The 11,840-nt window shown below is 46.1% G+C and overlaps 1 protein-coding gene across 2 annotated transcripts in view; it reads right to left on the bottom strand.

Moving 5' to 3' along the window:
* The window catches only part of ATP6V0D2 (ATPase H+ transporting V0 subunit d2), a 32,091-nt gene that overhangs the window by 13,992 nt on the left and 6,259 nt on the right, over nt 1-11,840 (bottom strand). Inside the window, exons 2-4 of one of the 2 annotated variants that reach the window (XM_018555765.1) lie at nt 10,708-10,879; nt 1,409-1,414; nt 268-440 (exon numbers count right to left, since the gene is read on the bottom strand). In XM_018555765.1, the coding sequence (XP_018411267.1) occupies nt 268-440; nt 1,409-1,414; nt 10,708-10,879 (351 nt within the window). Of the gene's footprint in view, nt 1-267; nt 450-1,408; nt 1,415-10,707; nt 10,880-11,840 lie in introns of both variants that reach the window. The other variant, XM_018555764.1, reaches the window with a different exon arrangement.

Here is an 11,840-nt window from a genome sequence, read left to right as displayed (position 1 = left end):
TTGTGGCTCGGCTGAATCCTTCAGCTGAGAATTTGTCATCTAAGATCCTGCTATTCAAGTATGTCTGCTTAGCATAGCAGTAAACTATCTAATGCAAGTAAAATATTTATTTGCATTATTGTATATTTACCTTAGTAAAATATATTTTTCTACTCCTGAACATACATCAATAATATATGGGGAGGTGCCATCTTTTCTTTTTCATCTCTGTTACATGAAAATATTTGTAAGTTTATAGTTCCCTTTTAAGGTTTTACACTTTCTTACCTAGAGGAGTGTCCACTATAATAGCATTGTAGAGATCTGCAGGAGTCTGAGCAATGTTGACTGCTTCCATCTGCTCAAAGCTGCCCAGAGGATGGCACTTGGGAACCAGCTCAGAAATGGGTCTTTGGTGTAAGGTCCCTGTGATCAGCAAGATGATATTATCAATCATGTAGCTGTATGTGTACAAAAAAAAAAAAGGAAAAGACATTCATTAAAGTGAAATAAGCAATATTTACACCATACTGGAAATGAGTAGTTTAAATTCCTGTATATTTAAAAAAAATCTATTTTAGAGAATATTTATGTTGATTATGGGGAATATGGAAACAAGGAAACAACCTGACCTTTTATTTTGTCAGAATGGCTGGTACAAATTAGAATTGATGTGATTTTATTAGTATGGCAGGTGCGTTTAAGTAACCAAAGGCTTGTATTTTTCACAGTTCGATGGCAACCATTCTGAAAGATTAGGTCAGTTATATTACAGCTGTCATTTTGTATTACAAATTACTAACCTAAAACTAATTGCAGAAGGGCTGTAAAGGGCAACAAGTTTACTTAACATTTTCTCCTATTTTTCTTATTATGTTATTCACCTAGCACAAGGCCTCTATATGTGCTTTTTATAATATAACTCATTATTCATGTTAGATAACCTTTAACAATCCAGCTATGGGAGACAATGGTTTCCATAACTCTTTATTCATATTTGAATCCAAATTAAGGTACTTTTTTATGTCTTTATTGTGCTGTACCCTTCCACGTTATGATTTGTGACTGATTTTTGTTTGGAAATATAATTTTCTCTGATTTCTGTCTTCCCACTGGAGTGGTCTGTGATAGAAATGCTGAGTGATGGCCACATCCCCCCTTGTCACAAATGTCTTTGCACAGGTTTGTATTTTAAATGAAGAAAGAGGGTGTGTCTGCCAACTTTATGAAAATGAAAAACTTGCTAAAAATTGAGGTTATTTTTTATGTTGTTAGTGGAAAATCTGTACTCTTGGTGCTTCACATGTGGCCATTGTGATATTTTCAATTCTTTAATGCTCAATCCAAGGAAAAAGTTGTTACCAACTGTTAGGAGCATCTTGCACGCTCCTGCACAGCCTGTCTCCATCTCCCCCTGCCACCCAGCCACTGACAGCTGCAACCCAGCCACTGGCATTCCCAGCTACAGCATTAGTTGCCAGACAAGGCCTGCTCTAGTGGTGATGTCTTCTTTACTCCCATTGGTTGGCCAAGGCACTCCCCTTGGTTAGAGTCCTCATTACTTGGCAGTGAGTCGGCTCCATCTGTGTCAGGAAGCAGGGGGTGTTACCTCTGCTCGGGGACCATGGGCACGGCGCAGGGCACGGGTTCCCCTTCAACTTGGTTGAAATCCTGGTGCCTGGGTTGCGGTTGCACATGCGCGAGTTGCGCGGCGGGTGCGCAGACGCAGTATGCAGGCTGCACGCACATCCCCGGAAGCACGCGCGTAGCGCTCCTGCGCCATCAGGCTATCAGGTGTGAGCCTTGCTGGGGGAGGTTCCCAGTGCACACCTTCCATCTCTCTCACCTGCCATTGGTTCCCGGGGAGGGAGGCCTCCTGGTTGCCTCGGTGACCGGGGGGTGGTCTTACCTCCCCTGGCTATAAAAACCTGGCCTGAGCTCTGGCTTGTTGCTGAGTTATTCCACCTTATGGTGTGAAGACCTAGCCTCCCTGTTGATCCTCTTGTTGCCTGTTGCCCCATCGCTGTACTTCCCGATTGCTGAACCTTGGACTGTCTTTCACCTTTGAAACTTCGCTGCCTGCCTCAACCCGGACTGGACTTCGACTACCCTCTTGGATTATCCCTAAACTTGTACTTCGTTTCTGGACCTATCAGCTGCTTACTGCCAGTGGGTTCCTTACCTTGCTACTAGCTCCCTGGTACGTCTGACAATCTGCCTAGCCTCCTCTATGTTCTTCGGCTGGCATTTCTGATAGTGTTAGCTTTCTGTCTCCAGTACCTTACACCTAACCTTGATTGTCTTTGAATTACTTGTTACTGACCCTTGCCTGGATACATATTATTATTATTACATAGTATTTACATAGCGCCAACAGTTTGCGCAGCGCTTTACAACATAAGGAAGACATTACAATCACAATACAATTCAAGACAAAATGGTGAGAAGGGCCCTGCCCCTGGGGGCTTACAATCTAAAAGAGGAGGTGTAAGTGATACATGAGGAGGTAGCTGTGTTGGGATGAATTGTTTGAGAACGTGATGGTTGAGTGGTTAGGTTGAGGTGGGATAGGCTTCCCTGAAGTGATGAGTCTAAAGACAGTTAAGGTGGGAGATAGACGGACAGGTTGGGGTAAAGAGTTCCAGAGGATGGGAGAGACTCTAGAGAAGTCCTGGAGGCAAGTATGGGATGAGTTGACAAGAGAGCTGGGAAGAAGGAGGTCTTGGGAAGAGCGGAGTGGACGGTTAGGGTGATATTTTGAGGCAAGGTCTGAGATGTATCCGGGGGCAGAGTTGTGGATGGCTTTATAAGTGGCTGTTAATATTTTGAATTTTTTTTTTATAAATTCTTTATTTCAAGATTTTTCATCTTTTTCCAACAAGTAAAAGAACAGGTATTACATGTAATAAACAGCATGACATAAACACAGCAGCATATTCTGTGGGTATAATGTTATCATCGTAAGCAGCTTATATGGTAGTCATCAGTCATGTAAACATTTCGAGTTCCAGTGGAAGATACACATATGGAATGGTCGCACCTACGTAGAGGTATATGGGTATCGTATAGAAACATTAGGTAGTATAAGGTGCATCTGAGATTAGAGGAAGGCGCCGCGTATCGGCTCGGGCCCGGGTGAAACTAGGGGGCCTAGCGCCAGCATCGGTTCCACCATCTTCCACTGTCGGTTTATCAAAACAGGCCACAGAAATATTACCAAAAAGGAAGGGGGGATGGAGGGTGCCAGATTCTAGCTAGAGAGGGTAGTGGTAGCCAGCATTGGCAGAAGGGGGAGAGGGGGCCAGAACAGGTAGGAAAGAGGGGCGGTAAAGATGTATGGAGAAAAGGAGGGTGGGAGATGAGGTTAGTGGACCAGAGGGCCAGTCGCCAGTCCCCGGGCAGCTGCCGCTACGAACTCGGCTGCATCCTACCTCTAGGAGGGGCCTTGCAACAGAGCATGAAATTCGGATGTCTGCGTAAAATCGGTCCAATAGAACCACGACCTGCAATGCTTAGCTTGTTGGCCTCTTCCAGACCAGACCAGGTCTTCCATTCTCTCCACCTCTCCAACTTTATGAAGCCACATGGACACTGTGGGCGTCTGGGATGATTTCCACAGAGCTGGGATACAACTCCGTGCTGCATTCAGGAGGTGTGGGAGAATAGACGTCTTATAGCTTTTCCTGGGGAAGGAGTTGTGATGAAGGAGAAAAAAGGCTGGATCCTGAGGGATGTCCCTATCGGTAAATTTGCTTAGTAGAGACTTAACTGAGGACCAAAACGGGGCCACCCTGGGGCATGCCCAGAAGATATGGAGCAAATCTCCCGGAACTTCCTGACAGCGCCAGCAACTGTTGGGTACAGAGGGATACATCGAATGGAGGAGCTGGGGGGTCCTGTACCACCTAGTAAGCAGCTTAAATCCGGATTCCTGGATTTTCGTGTGAATGGATGATTTAAAGGTAAAGTAGTGGATTCTCGTTATTTGGGCAGGTGTGAAACTGATCCCCAGATCCCGCTCCCATTTTTGGATATAGACGGGGGTGTTCCCTGCTACTGGGGTATTCAGTAAAGAATACATGTAGGAGACCGCGTGGCGCAGGTGTTCTATGTTGTCACATTCCGCTTCAAAGGCAGTGAGCGGTCGGGAGAATTCAGTGGCAGGGGGTAATGTGTGAAGGAAGTGAGAGAGCTGAATGTTCCTCCAGAAGCCAAGTATGGCTGTTTTGGGATCCGACATTAAGAGTGTTCTAGTTGGCCATGAGTCATTACATATAAAGTGTTTAGCTCTGAAACAGTTAGACAATGTAAGTGATTTAAAGATCCCGTCTTCCCATCCTGGGGTGAAGCTTGGATTCCCCAGTATCGGGAAGAGAGGGGAATGATGCGGTGAGATATGTAGGGTGTCAAAGACTTTTCTACATATCTTCCAGGTAGCTCCTACTGTCGGATGAGATCTGATTTCCGCTGGTCTCGTAATGTTGTCTCTGGCCTCCCTTGTGGGGACAAAGCCTGATTGGTCGGGGTGTATCACTGCAGGCATCAGAGGGGCTAATCATGATGCTAGAATCTTGGTCAATAACTTGAGATCCACGTTTAAGAGCGATATGGGTCGGTAACTTGGGCACGCTAGGGGGTCTTTACCTTCCTTGGGTATCACTGTAATATGTGCTCTGAGGGTGTCTAGTGGGAATTTTCCTCCCGAGCCCACTGCATTAAAAGCCCCAACGAAGTAGGGGGAGAGAAGGTCCTGGTATTTTTTATAGTAGGCCAGGGTGAAGCCGTCTGGACCGGGCGCCTTCCCCGTGGCGGTCTGTGAGACAGCTAGGGCCATTTCCTCAGATGTGATGGGGGAATCCAGGGCCAGAATAGCACCGCTCGGGAGTCGGAACATGCTCGAACCCAGAAGGTACTCGTGAACGGCCTCTGTAGAAGGCCTAGCCCCCTGGGCCCCTGATTCACGCCTAATGTTATAGAGAGATTTGTAGTAGAGCCGAAACGCCTCTGCTATGTCTCTGGTTTGGGAGACTTTTACACCATTGCGAGTCAGAATCTCAGGAATAAAGGATCGTTCTCACTGAGTTCGTAACGCTCGAGCTAAAAGCTTCCCACATTTGTCCCCAAATTCGTAGAAAGTGCGTCTACATCTGATTAGCGCATTCTTAGCTTTGAATAAGTAAAGGGAATGTAGGCTGAGCCGTAAGGCTGTCAGTTCCCCCAAGGCTCCCACTGCCAGGGTGCGTTTATAACATAGTATAAAACAGCATCAATAACAGATCATAACATTTAAAGGCACTAAGTGAACAATTAGTGAAGTGCAGAGTTACACAATAAGGATCACGACAGCGTGTAAGGTGGATAGGAGTGGTAACATTAACTCCCTGTTACTCTATAAACCATCTCCCTGTGGGCTCCTCCCCTCACACCTCCTCCCGCCACCCCACTCCCGAGGTCCAGGATGCATTAGGAAGGTGAGGGAGGTTACCTGATGGGTCCCCGGGCTCCCTCCGCCCCTACCCCAAACCCCAGCTACCCACCGGGAAGTCAATGCAGAAGCCGGTTGTTCGGCCCCGTGGAGATATTCCACCAGGGGGCATCCATCCCCCCGGGGAAACGAAGGTCCCATTCAGCAACACAGCCCAGTGGGACAGCAGGTGGAGGGGGTGGGGGAGGAACCTCGCCCTCGTAAGCAGACAATCCCCCACCGTGTCCGCCAATCGGGCTCGCGACTTCGGAGGGTCATCGCCGCCCGCGACGACTTAGGTCTAGAACCCCTTTGTAGTGATACAAACTTAACATCATTACCCAGCTCAAACCCGCAGATATAAACAGTATAATGAGCATCACATGGGATGGGTCTTTCAAATAATACTAGGGTATGTCAGTAAAGAACCCACAAAAGGGGGGGAGGGCAGGTAGTTAATTTAGGGGACTCCATTGAGCAATATACATATGTAGGTAGGTACATTAGCGGAGGAATATGCAGAGAGGGCACCCCCCCCCGATCCACCCCCCCACAAGTGGTAACCCCTGTTACCAGAAGGTCCAGGCGGAGCAGCATCAGGAGACCCCTGTGGTAGTTCGGTAGGGTGGAGCAGTCCACAGCGATCAGTCCAACGTCCATAGCTCGCAGATCCTGGATAGAGCAGGACAGAAAAAAAAAAGGGAAGGGTATTTGCAGTGCATTAGGATACAGTGTGTTAATCGGGGGTGGGTGCCGAAGTGGTATCCCAGCTCAGGAACGTTACTGTGGCGGGGAGGGTCAGGCCTCGCGTGTAGTCGGGGGCCCCGCGTGGGTTCCATTCCTGCGGTTCACGTGGCGGCTGGGGGTAGTATTCCGTGAGGGACCGTCTCGGTTTTCGGGTACGGGGTCCCGTCAGCTCCAAGGAAGGGTGAAGCCAGTCTGGTACCTCAACTCCCTCCGTCTCTAAGAAGGCAAACAGAGCAGGCAGATCTGCAGGGGTCTTCAGTGTAAATGTCATCTCCTGTTTCCTAATCACGAGGTGAAACGGGAATCCCCATCTATAAGTGGCCCCTGAGCGCCGTACAGTGTCCAGTAGCGGCTTTAGCAGTCGCCTCATGAGGAGGGGACGTCTGGAGAGGTCTGGGAAAAGTTGGATAGTTGCCCCATCAAAATGCAGGGTCCCTTTGCGCCACGCACATTGCATGATGTTGTCTTTGGCAGCAAAGAAATGAATTCTGCATACTACGTCTCTCGGCCTGTTCGGATCCTGCGGTCTGGGGCCTAAAGATGTGTGCCCTGTCAATCTCAATGGGCGTACCAGGAGGGTTGTCCAGGTAGAGATTAAAGATGTCTCGGACAGTAGCTCGGAGGTCCGCGGGGCCCGTAGATTCAGGGAGTCCCCGGATGCGTACGTTATTCCGCCTGCCCCGGTTATCTAAATCGTCAAGGTGAAGTATGGTGTTAGAGAGCTGTTGTTGAGAAGTGGATTGAGCAGTTTCTAGGGCAGTGACCCTATGGAGGAGGTCAGCCTGCGTTTGCTCCACAGAGGCCACCTGGGAGGTAATGGAGGAGAGTTCCTGTTTAACTTCGGCCAGGTCTTGCTTGTAGGCAGTTTCAATACGGGTAGCAAAAGCGTTAAAGTCAGCCTTAGTGGGGAAGGTGGACGCCAGGTCTGCTTTAGTGGGAAGCGCACTGATAAGGCGTCTAAGGTCATCACTCAGGATCCCAGGGGAGCAAGATAGTTCAGGAACCTCTGCCGTGGAGTTCTGTGGGGATGTCAATGTGGGATCAGACCCCCATGAATCCATGGAGTCGTTGGCAGTGTCTGTGACTGGGGGGACAGACCAGTCTATGATTCCCTTTGAAGTGGAGGGCAGCTGTGGTGTCAGATCCCGGTGTGGCCGGGGGGGGGGAGCCATCTGGAGCTCCTTACCTCCTGGACGCGTCATGGGAGTCTGGTCTCCGGTCGGGTCCCGGGGCTCCGTCTCTGCAGGGCCGCTGACGTCATCGCGGCCTTGTGATCGCCGCCGCTGCTGCGCCCTGGGCTTCCCTGGTGTGTCCAGCCATGCTGGGGAGGCATCTGGCGAGCGATCGGCCCGGTTCCCCTGGCTCCCTTCCAGACGGCGGATCGGATGGGTCCCCATACCTATCGGGGAGGAGGAGTCCGCATCGGAGGTGGCCGCCTCATAATCCAGGCCGGTCGGCGTGGAGGCTTCGCGGGCGCCGGAAGGCCACAGGCGCACTCGAGGAGGCCGCTCATCAGAGAGGTGGCTCGGGGAGACGAAGAGCCTTTTAAAGGCCGTTTTGGGGGTTAACTGGGATCCCTTCCCTTTCACCTTCTTTCTCATGGTGCCAATTGTGGAGCGATGAAGGCTGTTAGGTCTTTTTGTTAGAGTCAGGCCGGGAGCTCACTGGAAACACAGCTCACACGGCCATTGCCAAGCCACGCCCCCAATATTTTGAATTTTAACCTTTGGGCGAGTGGAAGCCAGTGGAGGGATTGACAGAGGGGGGTTGCAGACACTGAGCGTTTGGTCAGGTGAATGAGTCTAGCAGCTGCATTCATGATAGACTGAAGGGGGGATAGCCTGTGTAGTGGAATGCCAATGAGGAGGGAGTTACAATAGTCAAGACGAGAGACAACAAGGGAGTGTATGAGTAGTTTTGTGGTTTCATTGGTGAGGAAGGGGCCTATTTTGGAGATGTTACGAAGGTGAAGGCGGCAAGATTTGGATGGTGATTGGATGTGGGGAAGAAAGGTGAGGTCCGTGTCAAGGATGACACCTAGGACCTTGGCATGAGGGGAGGGCTGGATAGTTGTGTTATCAATCTCAACTGAAATGTTGGGGGAAGGTGCACGGGTGGGTGGAAATATCAAGAGCTCAGTTTTTGAAAGGTTAAGTTTTAAGAAATGTTGTGACATATTACTGTTCTGAATGCTGCCTGCTCTGTCTCCTGCCTGGATAAGGAATTATACTACTTATTACCACCTACCCTGACCCTGCTTGCATATGGATGACTCTCCTAGCTGCCATCTACCCTAACTCTTGCTTGGATAACGGACTACGCTACTATCTGCTGCCAGTTCAGAACACCGCTAGCTTGGTGACCACAGTATCTGCCTTGAACCTACCATCTTAACGCCATCTGGCACAGGAACTCTCTCTGGGGGCATCCAAGTATTGCTACACCTACTTGCCTTAAAGGAAAGGCAGCTGCTATAGGTGAAACCATACTGATGTCTCATTATTTTAAAAGAGCAGGACGTGAAATGGTAAACCTTACACCAGCTTGACTCTAGACATGAAATTTAAAAATGAATGTCACATGGATGAAATAAAGATCTTTATTCTTGTGTTTAAGCTTTGTAAATTGAGCTTATTGTGATGTCTGAAAAACGTGTCTTGCTGAATTGCTATATCATGTTCATATCACATTATTATTTTGGACTAAATTCAGAAATAGAATTCAAAGAGCAACAGTCTTGCCTACTACAGAGTGTTATATTAAGCATCTGGAGTGGGGATGTTGCTGCAATTCCAAAATTAGCATCAATATTACCCTGCTGAGATCTTGCTTTTAACGCTCTAAGACCAAGATGTAAAAGTGTTTTACGATTGTTGGGATTCCATCATGTTCATTAAAACTAAGCAACTTGCAGGGCGAGATGTCTATAAGTCTGCCCTGCTGAGGAATGGGCAATCCAAAGAGTGCGAGTCCTGAGACTACTCAAACCTGTCATTTTTTACCAGTTGAAAAATGTTATTTTTCATTGTTTTTAATTATGTGTGTATTATTTCACTGTCAAGAAATGTAAATTACATATATGATCTGTTCCTAAGGGTCACTGCAGATGAACTGAAGATCTTTAAGATCTGATCACTATATTGCCTTAGTGGTTAGCACTTCTGCTTCGCAGCACTGGGGGTCCCTGGTTTGTATTGCAGTCCGGACACTAACTGTATGGAGTTTACATGTTCTCCCTATGCTTGTATAGATTTTCTTTGGGTACTCTGGTTTCTTACCACACTTGAAATACATGCTGGTAGGTTAATTGGCTCCTGTCTAAATCGGCCCTAGAATGTGTGTGTGTGTGTGTGTATATGTAGGCATGTGAGATAGGGACCTTTGATTGTAAGCTCCTTGAGGGCAGGGATTGATATGACTTTAAAATGCTGCATAAATTATTTGCACTATATAAATACCTATAATAAATTAATTAAGAGTCTTGAATTAATTAATTATGTACCAAGCACTATAATGGTGGCAGTAGCCAGATTCTTTTTTGCAGGTGAGCACTACACATGTCTATTTGTTACATCCCTATTGTCCTTTCCCATGCTACACCTGGCCTGCAGCAGCAAATGCTTCAGTGTTTGTGATAGGTAGAGAACTAATCTTACACTAAATGCCCATTGTCTTCTACAACAGAAGTACCCCTGTCTGCGGGGTGTTCATATACATACCCTTTTCTAATATTCTGACCATTTTATCACCAACTATTTTACATGACCATTTGGTTTGAAAACAAAGGCCACTGTTGAAGGCAGTGCTTTAAAAAAATAACCTCTGTTAGATAATATTCTACCAATATCCAATATATGAGGTGAATGCATGTCCCTACAGGTACTCGGAGCTTTGTGACTTCTTTCTACAACCCCAGAAACCCTTCACTTTTTAAGTTTGAGTGCACGTGGGTTAGGGGGGCAGGCATGGCAAAACTGAATGCAATAGTATTTTGGTTCTGCCTCTTTTTACTCACTTCCCTAGACCCAGACGTGTTTGTGCTTGTCTGGGTATATAGGGGCCTGCAATGTGAAGTGAAACTCATTCTCATTTACATTATTTATAGCGTGAAGTAAGGTGTAGTAAATCTTTTATTACATCAAACATCCAAATATGTTCTGGGGAAAATAGAGCTTCTTCTAGAGCCTCTTCTTCAAACAATTGAATGTTTGATGTGAAAACAAGTTCCCTACACTTTACGCATTAGTAAATTAGGCCCACGTTCACTTGACCTAACCTCGATGCACCTCATTTCTTAAGTAAACCAGGTTCAGTTTACCTTATCTTGTTTCACCTCACTTTAAACTGCAGTACATTTTGTGTGTATATGAATAAGAGTTGTGTATATCTATTTATTAAGCAAACAAGCCTAAGGAGAGTGACTGTTCTGTATAAAACCACATTTAAATGAAAAGAATGTGTGACTGCACTCTTCCTTTCTGCAGTAATACATTTAAACTTGATCCTGAAATTCTTACGTTATGAGGTCCAGGAACGTGGCCAGTGGCTCGAAGGCATGGTTCCTGAAGTAGTGGAACTCCGCCATTAGTTTCTCTTTCAGCTTTCCATCAATGACGGATACTGTGAGTTGACCTGTCTCATTGGCCAGGAAGTTTCCATAGTCTGTGGTCTGCAAATGTAATTTCAAGTCTAAAAATAGAACACATGGATAATTAGGGCAAATAAACTAATTGATTATATGGTTAGAAATAGTTGTACAACATCAGTTTGAAAACATATACTGTATAGACTTTGAAGGTGATTTCAGGAAATATCTATGGAAGAATAGTAGAAGGTAAGTGTAATGTGAGAACTGCTGATATATACACTTGTTCCAGATCAGTAACTTAAAATGAAGCCTTTACATCAGATTAAAAGCCAGGAAACTTCAACATTCAGCAATGGATGCCTACAGTATGCAATCGGTCATTACAAGTTTCCTTTAAGCTGACCCAGTGGGCATTGCAAGATTATGGTTTGTCCAAGAAATACATGGGAATAACTATGCTATAATTTCCAGGTAATGAATGTGTCATGAAAGACGTCTTTTATGATTGCTAAACTTAGTGACCACATGACAGAGATTGTGATTTACTGACTCATTTCTTGTCTCTGGAAGGTTGAATCTACCATTGAACTTTTTTTTTTTCCTGTCCTTTGGCTAACCTGTTGATGATTACCAGCACAGAGAATATATAAATGCAACTGAAGACCGGTTGTTACTAGAAATACATCCATCCAGGAGAAATACATCCATCCAGGCTGTGTCTGTTCGTCAGAGGAAGATGGACTTTAGAAGTATTATGATGAATAAAATACTTCTTGCAACTATTTTTGGCATTATGATTCACAGAATTCAAGAAACCCTGTCATCATTTCAACAACAAACTACCTACAGTATAAGATTATGTAACTCTGACCCTTAAAGAAACTGATTGAATAAACCTTTGTCTTGATAAACTGCTCAGGATGGATCCACAACACACCTTGTGGGAGGTTTTATATCAAATTTATTAAGCGAGGTTAAAGTCTGCAAATTGACTGGAATTAATTTGAATAATCGTTTATGGATGAACCAAATACACAGATCCTCTAGAAGTAGCACAATATA

Source organism: Nanorana parkeri, unplaced genomic scaffold (genome assembly GCF_000935625.1).
Source record: "Nanorana parkeri isolate BGI_ZX_2015 unplaced genomic scaffold, ASM93562v1 scaffold213, whole genome shotgun sequence".
NCBI lineage: Eukaryota > Metazoa > Chordata > Amphibia > Anura > Dicroglossidae > Nanorana > Nanorana parkeri.
Note: the sequence above shows the minus strand (reverse complement) of the source record. Positions and strands in the feature narration are given on the sequence as shown.